Raw genomic sequence first — 15,155 nt, forward strand, 5'->3', positions numbered from 1 at the left:
TTATTATGTATACATACATAACAAGAGATGGGAATAGAACACACATGTTGTTACACTCGCTCACAAACTTCCCTTCTTGTAAATTGCTGATCTTATCAGCAATTTATTAAATTGTTTTGTTAGTATTAAACTGTGCAAGAGCAAATTATTAAGAATTTTTGTACTTCTAATTTCTATTTTGTAAATTTTTTAGTTGGTTATTTTACATGCATTTTAAGGGACAAGTTATTTAGATCAGAATTTGTGTTTTTTCCCAGTTGAATTTGTTCGGTCACAGTTCCCAAACAACATGTGCAGTGTAGTCAAAGATCACAGGCACCAGCATCACACATGTTACACAAGCCTTTGCCTATAGAGTTTTTACTTTCCATCTCTTATCAAACTTATATTTTGTTGAAAATGCATAAAATACATATTGCTCACACTAAGCTAATATTCAAAACGGTTCATATAACTGATTTTCGAAAGTCCAAAGAAAGGTGGTGAATATCACATTAGCCTCCACTCATGTTATCAATGAGAATAATCTTCACTGTGCCTATATCTGTGGTGCACTAACTTGTCCGTGTAAAATGCAATATGTGGTGGAGAGAAGATTATGCTCAGAAGATTTTTTGCAGAATTTTAATTGATTTATTTCCATTTTCAATTGATTTTTGGAAACTGTATTACTTAAACTGACACACAGAAACATACTTTTGCACTTGAGCTCACTTATTACCAAAACATTGCCTCGTTAAGGGATGTGCATTTTTCCACTTAACAGAACTGATACAGTCTGATACATGATAACAATCCAGGATTAACCAGCATCCACCACTTCTGGTTCTCTGAAGACATACCCATTCAAGTTTTAACCTTTTATTAAAATTTCATATATTTCAGTCTCCTGATATCTGCCATCCGTTTGTTGTGTCTTAACATTTATTATGTATTTTTCCTCCCCTTTCTGTCTATTTCCTGTGTCCTTCTGTCTGTCTGTCTGATTCTCTCATATTTGTCTCAGGCACCCAGCGAGCAAACGCTCGAGCTCCAGCTCCATATAAGCGAGATTTTGAGGCCAAACTGAGGAACTTCTATCGAAAGCTGGAGACAAAAGGTTATGGACAGGGACCGGGGAAAGTCAAGTAGGTTTCAACTTTGCATGTATCTTAGCTCATGTTATATTAGATGCAGTCATGTGAAAAAGAACGTACACTCGCTTTCATTTCGAAGGTTTCACATATCTGGACATAATGAAAAAAATAATCTGGTCCTTACCAGGCCTTGAGTTTAAGTGAATACACCCTTAGACAAACAGGACCACATGATATTTTACATCATGTCATTATTAGCCAAAATGCAGAAGCACTGTGTAAAAAAATAAGTGGCAGAGGGATGATTTGATTTCAGATTTGAGGCCATCTGTCCATCAGCTAAAGCTTGGCTGAAATTGGGTCATGCATCAAGATAGCGATCCCAAGAAGACCATCAATTCAAAACAGAGTGGCTAAAAAAAGAAAGTAATCAAGTTGTTGTTGTTGCAATAACCCAATCAAAGTCCAGACTTTAGCCTGATTTAAATGCTGTACCTTAAGAGAGCTGCGCATAAACAAATTCCCACAAATCTCAATGAATTGATGCAACGTTGTAAAGAAGAGTGGGCCACGATTCCTCTACAATAATGTGAGACTGATAACATCATGCAGAAAATGATTACTTTTAACTTCTGGAAGGCATTGAATCATTAGGATAGGATTTCAAATCTGATTTCAAACACTGCTTCTGCATTTTGGCTTGCAGTAGTTTATGTTAGTGGAATACCACAGTGTAATATGTCATGTGTTGTTGTTCATCTGAAGTGGCATTTACCTCATTTTAAGACCTCATATAGTATAGACAATTCTTTATGTTGAGATTTATAACACTTGTAAAAGGTCCATTTGTTTTTCACGACTACAATTTTTTCAATTTTGTTTTTTCTTTTTTGTACATTAAACAACTGGAAAAAAGATTTGATATGAATAACTGCGACAGCAGGAGAAAGAATGGACATGTCCATCAGAAATTTAAATGATTTGTTCTGTAGAAAAAAAAAAAATCTTCAGCATAAATACTCTGCTGTTACAGAATGAGGTTACAAATAGCCTATCTTTTTAATTCTTGTTCATTTATGACCAAACCAACAATGGACTGACAAACCAGTATTTGTGCCAATTGAAAGCCTGAATTTGACTCAAACTAAAATCTATCAAACTTTTGTGAATTTTCACTAGAATAGCAAATGTGTATTAATTTTCAGAAATATTTTCAAATAGTCTAACAAATGATTGCCCCAATGATTAATGCTTTTATGTAAAGTACATTTTTGTGCAGCTGTCAGAGAGTGCAGAGCTCGTAAAGTAAAGAACGTACTTGACTGTGAAATTGTAAATATTGGCAAACATTATCCCAGTTGAAGCTAATTATTACTTTTATCATTCTTTATTTAGAATCATCATTTTCAGCATTGCTGGGTCAGTGTGCATGTTATTGTCTGTGCTTGCTCCCAGGCTCATCATACGCAGAGACCACCTACTGGAGGACGCCTTCAACCAGATCATGTGCTACTCTCGTAAGGATCTGCAGAGGAGTAAACTCTATGTGAGCTTTGTTGGCGAGGATGGGTGAGCAAGGCACTTTTTATTCCCATTTCATCTCTGTATCAGGTTTTAGATAGGATGTGATGCCCACATTTTTAAGTGTATCTGATTCAAGGCAAAAAAAATTGTATAGCTACATTACAGTTTATATGAAAGTTCCAGTAAAAAAAAAGCAGAATTAAAGTGAACTGATTCTAAATAGCTTTATTGAATGTTATAATATTTGAAGGTGAATTGTGCATTTAAATTAATGTCAAAGTTGAGAATCCTCCCGCTTCTTCAAAAAGCTGCTATAGAGGCTGCGGACTTAAAGTTTCAAAAGTTAGGATGTTAGACCCTGGTGGAATAAACTCGTGGTATGTGTGTTACAGGCTGGACTACAGTGGACCCTCCAGGGAGTTTTTCTTCTTGGTGTCTAGAGAACTGTTCAACCCGTACTACGGACTGTTTGAGTACTCAGCCAATGACACATATACTGTCCAGATCAGCCCCATGTCAGCCTTTGTGGATAACCACCATGAGTGGTAAAGTTTCTATCTGTTTGCAAATGTTGATGTCATATTTCCTTATGTGCTGATTTTCTTTTTCTGTCCTGATTGCTGTGTGCTGATCCCAAAATTAACCTTGTAGCACCCAAGCATATGAATTATCATTGAATTGGGCTATTTTTGATCATTTTAGGCAGTGTTGCATATTTGCAACTGTGGGCTTTCCTGATTAATTTTGTTCACAAAACCAAGTCATTCTCTGCAGATCGTTTGGCAAAAAAGGTATAGGGAAAGTTCCCCAGTAACTGCTGCTACCACAATAAAATGTATATAATAGACCTTTATTGAACATTCTTAATACAAAGTGCGGAACGCAACCATCATAAACTTTCCATTCAACAACAAATCAAACAGATTTCACAGATCTTTGTTGTGAAAAAGTGAAGCACATATAAAATGCTAAAAATGTAATGTAAATAAAAATGTAATGTAAATCAAAAATGTGCACATGAAGCTAATAAAAAAATGCAAAAAAATAATACAATTTGGAGACCTGACCTCCCATTACCGCTGTGAAAGGTGGACAAAGCAGACCACACCAAACGAGACCAGAACGAACTAGAACAGACCACCGCAAAGCAGAGTGTAATTCACTGAGCCAAGAAAATGATTGCCGTGACAACTGTCGGCACATAAAACGTAATGTAAAAAAATATTACACATTAATGTATGTAAATTTAAAAAATCAAATAATGTAATGTAAATAAAAATATAATGTAAATAAATAATGTAAAGAAGTAAAAAGCTTGTTGCATATCTGCAACTGTGGGTGCTACAAGGTTAAAGCAATTTGCAGCGGGCTTGTGTGGAAATTTGGATCAGCAATCTTTAGTTCACTCGCCGATTTTGCCTGTCCTCAGGGACAGTGATTAAATGGAGGGACGGACGGATGAATGGGAGGATGCATGGATGGCGAAATTGATAAATACATCTGTGGACAACAATACAGGAAGAATATTGTATCCTGGGCTGAGTGAAGAGGACAACAGATTTAGTATCCGTATCTTCAGGGCTTGTTTCTCATGCCTGATAGATATGGAGGCAATTATTAGGTTGATTAAGAGCAAAACATATTCTTGTAGTAACAGTGCTTGAGATGTCGGAGCATTATTGCTGCTGGATCAGGTATGACTCAACATACCTAATTTTTGCTGTTGGTCGGGCTCTGTGTAACACCTCTAAGCTCTGTTCTGACTCAGTCCTCCGTTCTGACTGTGAACCTTAGATGCTCTCATTTCTTCACTTCAAATTGTTTTGTTCATAAGCCTGTTAGATGCAGCATGACTGCACAATGTAAGTTAGAAATATTCTGCACTAAGTGGCACAATGTTTTGAAGTAAGATAACATTTAAAAATCAGTTTGCTTTATTGTTCAGACTGAGTAAACACATAATCTGGGATTCAAAGAGGGACAAATCCAAAACCTAATCTGAGAAATCAATCCAGTTTGCGATGTCAACACTTGCATTCTCATGTTTTTTGTGTCCAGGTTTCGCTTCAGTGGGCGCATCCTGGGCCTGGCTCTTGTTCATCAGTACCTGCTGGATGCTTTCTTTACCCGTCCGTTCTACAAAGGACTTCTACGCATGTAAGCATATCTCCCTCAAAGTAAGATCTTTTCTCGAGTGTTTCGGATGGATTTCTCAGTCAGCAACTGGTTGCGGGACCCTTATTAAAAGCTTTGTCCAAACAACCTGAAACCAATTGTCTGCACTGATGACGGATTGAGTAATGATGATAGAGTTAACCTCTGTCTGACCTGTAGAGCTAAAAGTTTTAATGTGTACAGTTAAACAACGCACTTACCTGACATTAGTTTAAAAAAAGGTTAAAGGGATAGTTCGCCTCTTTTGACATTAAGCTGTATGACATCCCATATTAGCAATATCATTTATGAACATTGACTTACCCCCCGCTGCGTCCTGCGAGCCGAGTTCCAGTCTCGTTTTGGCGTTGACAAAGGTAGTTTGGCTAGTTGGCTGGGGCCACAAAAATAAAGCGTCTTGCTTCTCAAAACAATATGCGTTCAAAAGAGTAATACATTTGCATCACAAAATCGTTCCTCCAGAAAAAGTCAGACCTCACATCGCTTGACGCTATTTTTGCCTCCCTTCATATCCATGCGGGCTATGTAAACTGTGCAGCCCGAGCACTCCCCTGCTTCCGAGCAGTAAACACCGTAACAGGTGCAGCTATCGCTAGGTGGCTGAACGCATTGAAATGAAGGTAGAGAGAAAATAGCGCCAATCGATGTGAGGTCTGACTTTTTCTGGAGGGACGATTTTGTGATGCAAATGTATTACTCTTTTGAATATTGTTTTGAGAAGCCAAGCGCTTTATTTTTGTGGCCCCAGCCAACTAGCCGGACTACCTTCGTCAACGCCAAAACTCGGCTGGAACTCGGCTCACAGGATGCAGCGGGGGGTAAGTCAATGTTCATAAATGATATTGCTAATATGGGATGTCATACAGCTTCATGTCAAAATAGGCGAACTATCCCTTTAAGCTACACCTTTGTTTCGACCTCTGCTTTTGTGTGTTATCCATGTGTCAAGGTAAACATCTCAACCCCCTCAAAAAGGGTTTTAAAACACATTTCTTGACTGCTGTCTTATGCATTTATAGCTCAGGTAGTAAACTCTCAACCTCACAACTTACAGCTAGCTGTGGTTAAGGAGCAGGGCTGCTGATGAATACTTTATCAACCACTCTCTGACTGTGAATCCTTCCATTCCTGCAGCCCCTGTGACCTGAGTGACCTGGAGTTCCTCGATGAGGAGTTCCATCAGAGCCTGCAGTGGATGAAGGACAACGACATCGAAGACATGCTAGACCTTACCTTCACTGTCAACGAGGAGGTCTTTGGACAGGTGTGTGTGTGCTTTGTTGCATTTGTTCCGTTTGTGACAAAGTTCACATCTAATGTCTGCCTATGGTTCTGCAGATCACAGAGAGAGAGCTGAAGCCAGGCGGGGCTGGTATCCCCGTGTCAGAGAAGAACAAGAAGGAGTACATTGAGCGGATGGTCAAGTGGCGCATAGAGAGAGGAGTTGCACAGCAGACGGAGAGCCTGGTCCGAGGCTTCTATGAGGTACAGCACAGTAAAATCTATCATCGGATTAGTTGGTGTAATCATTCCTCGTGATTAGGAATAGCTATTCAAAGATCATATCCACATCTGCTCCCGACGTAAGTGAAAAAAAAGTCAATCCACAAAAATGGATGACAGAAACGGATCTTTTAATAAAGAGACCATATGTTTTCTTCTTTAGAGATAATAAAAGGCTAGGATATGCTCCATGAAGGTTGTTTAATCAATACCAATGCAACCATATATATCCTTGCCAAAATTCCTGTTGTGTTTGTTTTGTTTTGTTTTTTTAACCAATACAAACCTTGACTAATATTGACATTTTTATGGTGGGTGTATGATGACAATTTGAGCAAGTAAGTGATGTATTTCAGCAGCTTGCGATCAAGCTGAGATTTCCTTGTTGGCAAAGTAGGGCTGCAATGACAAACGTATTGCATAAATTCTCAAAGAAGAGGCGAGTAGCCTATTATGGGACTTATTAATGATCATTGTACTTAGCTAGGTGATCTAAAAAAGACTAACACAACCCATTTTAAAGAGCTGTGAGTGTCACGTGTGTGCCCAGCTTCTCTGGAAAGTTTTCCCACAGTAATGTGTGGCCGTGTATCTCCACATTACGGATTTACTGTAACGTGTTGTTGCAAAGCCCAGAAATCCGTCGTACAGTCTGTTGTGCAGGATGTGGGAGGCCGAAGATAAATGAAAAAGCCACGCCATATGTTTATTTCTTTCATCCATCAACATGTGCATGTGGGTTTATTTGTTAGGTGGTGGACGTGCGGCTGGTGTCTGTGTTTGATGCCAGGGAGCTGGAGCTGGTTATTGCTGGTACTGCAGAGATTGACCTGTCAGACTGGAGGAACAACACAGAGTACAGAGGAGGTATGTGAAGCTGGAGGGCAGGAGTGAGGCAATTAAGGGGGGGGGGGTGCAGATGAAAGCGGCACTAGATAAAAAGCTAGATGGATGCACAGGGTCTTTCTCTGCTGCACACATTACATGCCTTGCTCTAGACCGTGTGACAAATGTGTAAGAAGTAGGGCTGGGCAACAATTAAAATTTTGAATCTAATTAATCACATGATTTCCCTGATTAATCACGATTAATCTCATTTGTACGCAAAATCCAAAAATGAATTCAAAAGTAGTGTATAGCTTTTAGCATTTAGTTTTATTTTAAATAAGCTGCCATATGAATGAAAGTGCCATAACATTTGTTGTGCAAACACACTTTTAACATCAGCATCTTTCTGTAGTTTTTATGTAGAAGCCTCGCTCCACTGTCTGTTTCCTTGAATGACTTGCTGCTATCAATTGTGTGTTTTGCCTTGAAGTGATATTTTAGACTGGAACTACTTCGGTGATAAGACAATTCAACTTGGCAGTGTTTACAGATGACTTTGGTTCTGTCGACTCCGCCGTCTGGAAGAACTTTAAAATGAAAATGGCCGAATAAAAGTTCCGTACCCTTCTCCATGTTTGGTGGATCCGCCGATTACTTTCCTTTCTGGTTCCGCAGCAGACAGCAACAGACTTTTACAAAATAAAAGCCTGTGAGCAAAATACTTTTACAATAATAAAATAGATAATAAAACAAGGGTGGTTGTAGTGAGTTGAGCAGGCGCCCCATGTACAAGAGGCTATAGTCCTTGCTGCAGCTTGCTGAGTGTCGTTCCCCCTCTCTCTGCCCCCTGCTTCCTGTCTCTCTGAACTTTCCTATCCATAAAAGGCACAAAAGCCCCCCCCCAGTTAAAAAAACTGTGTTAATGCGCAATAAAATATTTATCGCCGTTAAATAATTGATGAGTTTACGCGATAATAACGAGTTAACTCGCCCAGCCCTAGTAAGAAGTAGTACTTTTTAGAGCTTCTCTCAATTAGTCTAGGTATTCAAAACATTCAAAGACTATGCATTCTGTAAATGACTTTATTTACTGGCACTGAAGCATTTCATGCTACTAACTTTCTTTACACTTAGCCTTATCTGTTGTATCCTCTGCCATATAATATTAAAGGAAGTTGTTTTGTCACTCTTTTCGTTCTTGATCATTCTAAATAAATGTTGCCACAGCAACCGCCAGTTTGTTCTTCTGCTGACATACATTCTGCAGAGAATAATATAAAGTGATGTTTAATGGGGTGAGCATACAAATCAAATGGGAAAGAAAAGCCGTAAGCAGCTGTGTCGTAGCTTCATTTTGATTCTCCACCAGCAGGATCTTGCTACATATTTCTTATGGTGAAGAATCATTGACAAACATGTCAAAACATTGTTGCTGAAGATTACAAATTATTTGACAAATAATCAGTGCAATAAAATCAATTTTTTGTTGAATAAAGAGTTTTTACTTTGATGAAGAATTGCCTTTTTAAACTGTATCAGACTTAACTGTACTGTACTCCATATTGAGCTCAAACCTTTTTGAGTGCCGTCTGATAAATATTGTGCACAGCATTTGTCGGAGATCACATTAAAATACTTTTTAAGGCTCTGGCCATTATAGTTGAAAAGCTGCCAGCATTTGAGAGACAGGGCAACTCAAACTGACAATCAGTCATGACTGTCTGTCAGGCTCTTTTAATAGAGGAATCGACTGAGACGGTCAAAACGGCTCCCTCCATTAAACATTAAACAGTGAAACCCGTTAAAGAAGAGCAGCACAGAGAGAGGAGGAGGGGAGAATTGAGGTACAGGGGACGGAGGCCATCTGACTCATGTTCCATCGCCATCATCATCCTCTCTCTCCCTGCAGGTTACCATGACAACCACATAGTGATTCGCTGGTTCTGGGCAGCTGTGGAGAGATTCAACAATGAGCAGAGGCTGCGGCTGCTGCAGGTAGGACGTGTGGGTGAGCGCATTCTGCCCCCATGTGGATGCAGGCTGCCAAGTTGTGTTTATTTCATTATGTAAGCACGATCCAGCAGTAAGCTCACTGACATGCTTAAGACTGCAGGAAGATGTTATTGTAATCTCTTTTGTTTAACTATTTGATACGGTTTGCTTGCTTTTTTCTGGTTCAATAGAAATACAACTACAAATCAGAAAAAAAATTATGAAAAATGCAAGTTAAAAAGAAAAGACTGGGCGATTTTTATATTTACTTGAACTTTTACTCCTGACTGTATGACTCCAAGCTTTTTCATGTTTTGTCTCATCAATTGCATTGAATTTGTCAATACACATCTATTCCTGCAACACATTCCAAATAACATTGGGACAATAAAGATTTTACGCCGTTAAAATCATGTCATTCCATCTCACAACACTTAAAAGGTGTTCCGGCTCTGAGGATACCAAGCAGCGAAGTGTTTCGGATCTTATGTTGCCCCATTTTTCCTGCTATCTCATATGATGGTGGGCAACAGTACGAGGCCGTCAGTTTTGCACTTTTTTCTTCAAAACTTTCAGGATTCATAATTGCAGTCCGATATCAGTACATATTTAGATTGTACTATAGTTATCCCACAACGGGGATTACAAAGCTATGGCTTTGTAATGTGTGCAGAATGTGGTTTTTCATTGTCTTGTTAAAAAAAATGCATGGACATCCCTGCAAAAGATGCCGTCTTGAAGGCAGCTTGTTGCTCTGAAATCTGAATGTACTTTTCTGCATTAATGCTGCCATCACAGAAGGGCAAATGTACAGAAGTGTACTTTGCCATGGACACTGATACATCCCCATATCATTACAAAGCCTGGCTTTTGGACTCAATACTAATAATAGTCTTTGGTCCAGAGCTCACAGCGTCAATTTCTTCTACTAAAGATCTAGAATAGATTGGTCTGACCACAGCACATGTTTCCACTATGTCATGGTCTATCCCAGGAGTCTGGGAGCCCAGAGAAGTTGGTGCTGCCTCTGGTTAACATAAGGCTTCATTTTTGCACAGTGAACTTTTAAGTGGCATTTACAAATTTAATTTTGTATTGTAGTGCTTGACAAAGGTATCCTGCAGAAATCCCTTGTCCATGTGGTCATAACAGCCATTGATAACAGCCATCGTTGGTTCTTGATGCAGTACCATGAGGGATCTAAGATCATGGTTTTCTAGCTTAGATTTGCACCCTTGCCCTATATACACTGAAAATTCCTTCATTTTCCATGATTAGTCAGATGATATGGAGAAATATGAAAATTTCTATCTTTTGAAGGAACATAGTTTTTAAACAGTTTTCGGATACATTTCTTGACAAGTGGTGATCCTCTGCCCATCTTTGCTTCTCAAAGACTCAAAGAGCTATTTTTCATACTGCTTTTGAACCAAATTGTGATTATGTTGACCTGTTTAAAATAGTATATTTTTAAACTCTTTTCTTGTCCTAAATTGTCCCCATCCCATTGTGTTGAAGGTATTCAATGCAAAATTGTATGTATAATAATAATAAATCAAATTACAAGACGATTATTGACAAGACAAAACATGCTGTATTATGGATTCATACTGTGTGCAATGAAATAAAAGTCAAAGTAAATGTAGGAGTCACAGCATGTACTTTGTTTTCGTTTTTTCTTTTTTTGTCCACACAGAACTTTTTCTGATTTGGGATTTTAGGAAAAACATTGAAAGATTCAATTGGACTATTTCTGCTGAGATTAAGTTAAACAAATCTGAAATGTCTTAATTTACCTTTCGTAAGTATCCAAATTGATTGCAATGTTTAAATGATTTTCATCATTCTTGTCACTGTTATGATCTTCCTCTCTCTAGTTTGTGACGGGCACCTCCAGTATTCCCTACGAAGGTTTTGCGTCTCTACGAGGTAGTAATGGACCACGCAGGTTCTGTGTGGAGAAGTGGGGAAAAATCACCTCCTTACCCAGGTATGATTGCTGTCCGATCGGGTGTATATTGTATCATTGATTTCTAACATATTTTAACCCTAATAAAACTGTTGTGGTTGACTGGTTCACTATGCACAGTAAGTCATTATAGTGTGTCCTAGGGTGTCCAATTTCTACTTTTAGACCATTTATGGTTTAAATTGGGTTTGGATTATAACACCTACAGTGTTGTGTTGTTGTGTTGCCTCTTATGTTAACCATGTATACTTGCTCAGTACAGTCAAACATTTTTGGTGTGAATCACAACTAAACCTCTTAGATTTGGCTGCCCAACCAAAGGGAGTAATAAAAGCTGAAGGGTCAGGCCGTGGTAAAGGTTTATACCAAAGCAAGACAACAACTTGTAGCATACTTAAACCATACAAACTCGATGCCCCCAGCCTAATCTAAACCCTGTAAGGCATCTCTGAAAAGACCTTAAATTGGCTGTGCTCTGCTGCTCCCCATTCAACCCGACTGAGCTTGAAAAATGGGAAAAACCTCCAGAGGCAAGGTGTGCAGAGATTGTACAATCATTCCCATGAAGACCTAGGGCTGTCATTGCTAATTATTTTCTACTTGTATTTACAACATTTCAAACACAAATATTTTATTTTGCCATTGTGGAGGTGTCTGTGGATCAGTAGCACAAAAAGCATGGAGCAGCCCACATCAAAACAGCCTTTACTGGCTGAAAGAAACAAGTGAACCATTTCATCGTTTTTTTCATTGTATCCTATTATTTGGTAACTATCTGCTAATCTGTGTCTCCACAGGGCCCACACTTGCTTTAATCGTCTGGATATCCCACCTTACCCCTCCTTTTCCATGCTCTATGAGAAGCTGGTAACCGCTGTAGAGGAAACTAGCACGTTTGGCTTGGAGTAACATCAAATCAGCTGGCAGCCAGGCTTATCTTTGGAGAGAGAACCATCTGGAAATCTATGTTTCTAACTTTGGGGAGACATGGGAGAAAAAACTAATACCCTCAAAAGGCAACTAACCCCCCGTTGATAACTCTGCTGTTTTTTCCCTCTGGCTTTACATCACTCAGCATGTGGGTCTCGCTCCGATTCTCTGCCTTTCTTTCTCATTTCGAATTTGATCAAGTGAACACCATCATGAAGAAAAACAGAGAATCGGAAGAACGTTTGGAAAAGCTGTACAGTACAACTTCCTGTTTTCATGATAACCTGTGTTCACTGAGCCACTTGTGTGCTTTATCTCTTTAGTTAATGGCCTTGTTCACTGGACTTCTTACCCCTCCCCTTCTGCTCCTCCTCCTCCTCCTCCAACCTGCACCTCAAGAGACAGCTGCCCAATGAGCTCCCTTCCCTCATCTGGACCTTGAAACTGTGTCTGTCTCTCACTGGGGCTACAGCATTATGAAATACAATATACACTCACACGTCAATCACCTTTTGCATAATTGTGACATTTTCTTTGTATTTATCATGCAAGCCAGTGTTTCCCCTGAGACTTTTGATCAGCATGGAAAGATGAGACATTTTAAACTCTTTTAGTGAAAGTTAGGCAGCCCCCCCCTACTTGTTTAATGGAAGGGGATACACTCGTGTGCACAAATTCACATATCAGTTGTTCTAATACTTAGAATACACTTGTTTTCACAGTTTTATTCCTGATTAAGATAGATAAGCAGTCACAAAATGTATGGACCATATCAGAGACCCATAGTGAAAATGATGGCAAGTTCTGGTCAGGACTGTTACCTTCAATATTGCCGAGCTCTGACATCACCTCCAAACTTCGAGATGCATCTAAGAAATGCTCAACTATCAGTATCACACCAAAAAACACAACCATGCGATATTACAGCATCAGCTGGGTACCTTCGGGCCATACTTTCTTACATTCTGACAGTCACTCAGACTTAAGTCAGATCGAAATTCAGGATTCCACACATTTCTGATGCATAATACACAAACTTCCTCACACAAACAGATGACACCCGCTCCTAAGTATGAAACACAAGCTCATTCTCATTGATGTAATCGCTTCCCACCCAGTGAAAGTGATGAATGTACCAAAACACTGAGTGAATGTATGAGCCTTGAACAGCTCTGTTTGGCCACTGAAGGAAATGCCTGAGAGGAAACACAAGGGTGGAAATTTTGATGTAGAAGAACAGGAAATCAAATGGGACTCGTCTGATTGGGGTGTGAGAAGAAGAACCTGTTTATCTGGATGACAGAGATCTGGTGTCGTTTAGGTACGTGGTCAGGGTGCAGTGATATGAATTGATTTTAGTGCCTCTTAGATATTAAGGAAAACTTGATGAGATTCATGTATCACCAAAGATGGTGAGACTGTAAGAGCTTCATTTTAAAAAGCCACACATAAACACAAGAGGGCAACAATGTGCTCTGCCACTTATTGTGGGAACCAAATCAAAGAGCCAATGATTATATTGTTACTGAATAACCTGACCAGATGTGATGCTGATGTTGTTGGATATGATCTTTTAGAACCTGTGACTTACATCCCAGTTGGGTCTCAAAAACATGTGATAAAACATTTCTCTTCCTAGTGCACAGTCCAAACCCTAATAATCCTGTCACTTTCACAAACTTTTCATACACGCACACACACACACACACACACAGAGGAAAAAAACATACATTTGATCATTTTTCTATGGGGTGCATGCAAGATTACACCTTCTGTACAAACACCTGTTGGAGTTAGACCACCAGGACTGGAATAGTGGTGGAGCGCCCTTCACATGTGATTTGAGATGTGGAGGCTGACGTTGGTTTCTCAGCCCCCTCATCCCAGCCCAGTAATGCATGCAGGATGTGCCTGGTCAGCTCTGTGAGCTGTGCCTGGCAGAAACTCCTAGGTGGTGTTGTGTTATAGCTTGATATTGCATGCTGAAATAGTGCAACACACTGTCCCTACTAGCTTTTTTGCATGAGGATAGTGCTATCCAATCAGACAAAAGGGAGCTGGTTTAGTTGTGTCACCTTGGTTGTGGCGCTCACTTGAAGCATGCAGCCTTATGCTTACCTGGCACTGTCATAGCTTGAATGTTATGCTCAGTGGAAGAATGTGTACGGAGTAGGTGCTGAATGAACAATGTGTGACTGAAGTTTTCTCTAAGACAGTGTAAGGGTGAGTATCTTGGCAGCATGTTTCTAAAATCTTGTTACTTTCACATGTGCGTGTCTGCCTATCTTAGTAATAGGTTGATGGTTATGGTTCATTGCTCATGATCAAGTAATGAATCAATAGGGCTGTTTTGATTCTAGAGAAATGTGAGAGCACATGTATGTGTATCATGTGTGCAGTCCTGATTGTCTCTTTGTATATAACTGTATGTGTATGTCTGTCCTGTTGTGTGTATAAATATATATTTTGCACCGAATGTACCAAAGTTTGGGGCTTGCAAAGTCAACCATTAGGCGTGCTCTCTATTTCAGTCTAACAAACACATCCCACTTCTGGCTTCTGCCACATTCTTACAGAATGTCATCTCATGTTTGCTTGACGGGCAATTTGTGGCATGGGCAGCAAACGCTTCAAGTTAGGATAGACTGTACATCACTTGGCCAGTTTCTCAATCACCACGATGACGCTTCTCTGGAGCAGAGGAATGGTAAGACTTTGCCTTACGTATGGATGAAGACAGCTGCACCTCTCGTCTCTTCTAGAAAATTTCTGACAGGACCCAGCTCCACTTTTCAGAATTCCACACTATGCAAAGCTCCTGTATGTGTGTCTCCATTTCACTCAAATGATTGTAATAAAAGAGAACAAATGGAACATTTTGATAAATGATATGTGATCCTTTTTATGTTTTTATCCACTAAGTTTTTCTTTTTTTAACCAACTGATCAAGTAAATAACAAAAGGAATTATTTGTGTAGTACATTATAAAATCGACCTCTGCTTGATATGAATATTCCAAAGCCCTAAAGGCATGTTTATATATAGCACACTATTAATTTGTTTTAGTAATCAGAACATATTACAACAAAAAACAATCATCTGATCCGTAGTAGCTCTTTAAGTAGGTATACAGTACCTCAGATGAATAATAATACAAC

The 15,155-nt window shown here is 39.3% G+C and overlaps 1 protein-coding gene across 6 annotated transcripts in view; it reads left to right on the forward strand.

Annotated features, from left to right (window-relative positions):
- Positions 1–14,883, forward strand: part of hecw2a (HECT, C2 and WW domain containing E3 ubiquitin protein ligase 2a) — a 47,998-nt gene extending 33,115 nt beyond the window's left edge. For 5 of the 6 annotated variants that reach the window (XM_075479143.1, XM_075479144.1, XM_075479141.1 and 2 more), the window contains 10 exons: positions 1,007–1,127; positions 2,532–2,645; positions 2,993–3,145; positions 4,659–4,757; positions 5,910–6,039; positions 6,114–6,260; positions 7,031–7,145; positions 9,016–9,101; positions 10,976–11,088; positions 11,865–14,883. In XM_075479143.1, coding sequence (XP_075335258.1) covers positions 1,007–1,127; positions 2,532–2,645; positions 2,993–3,145; positions 4,659–4,757; positions 5,910–6,039; positions 6,114–6,260; positions 7,031–7,145; positions 9,016–9,101; positions 10,976–11,088; positions 11,865–11,976 — 1,190 coding nt within the window. In that variant the 3' untranslated portion in view covers positions 11,977–14,883. The remainder of the gene's footprint in view (positions 1–1,006; positions 1,128–2,531; positions 2,646–2,992; positions 3,146–4,658; positions 4,758–5,909; positions 6,040–6,113; positions 6,261–7,030; positions 7,146–9,015; positions 9,102–10,975; positions 11,089–11,864) is intronic. The other variant, XR_012772533.1, reaches the window with a different exon arrangement.
- The last annotated feature ends 272 nt before the right edge of the window (positions 14,884–15,155 follow it).

Source organism: Odontesthes bonariensis, chromosome 12 (assembly GCF_027942865.1).
Source record: "Odontesthes bonariensis isolate fOdoBon6 chromosome 12, fOdoBon6.hap1, whole genome shotgun sequence".
Lineage (NCBI taxonomy): Eukaryota > Metazoa > Chordata > Actinopteri > Atheriniformes > Atherinopsidae > Odontesthes > Odontesthes bonariensis.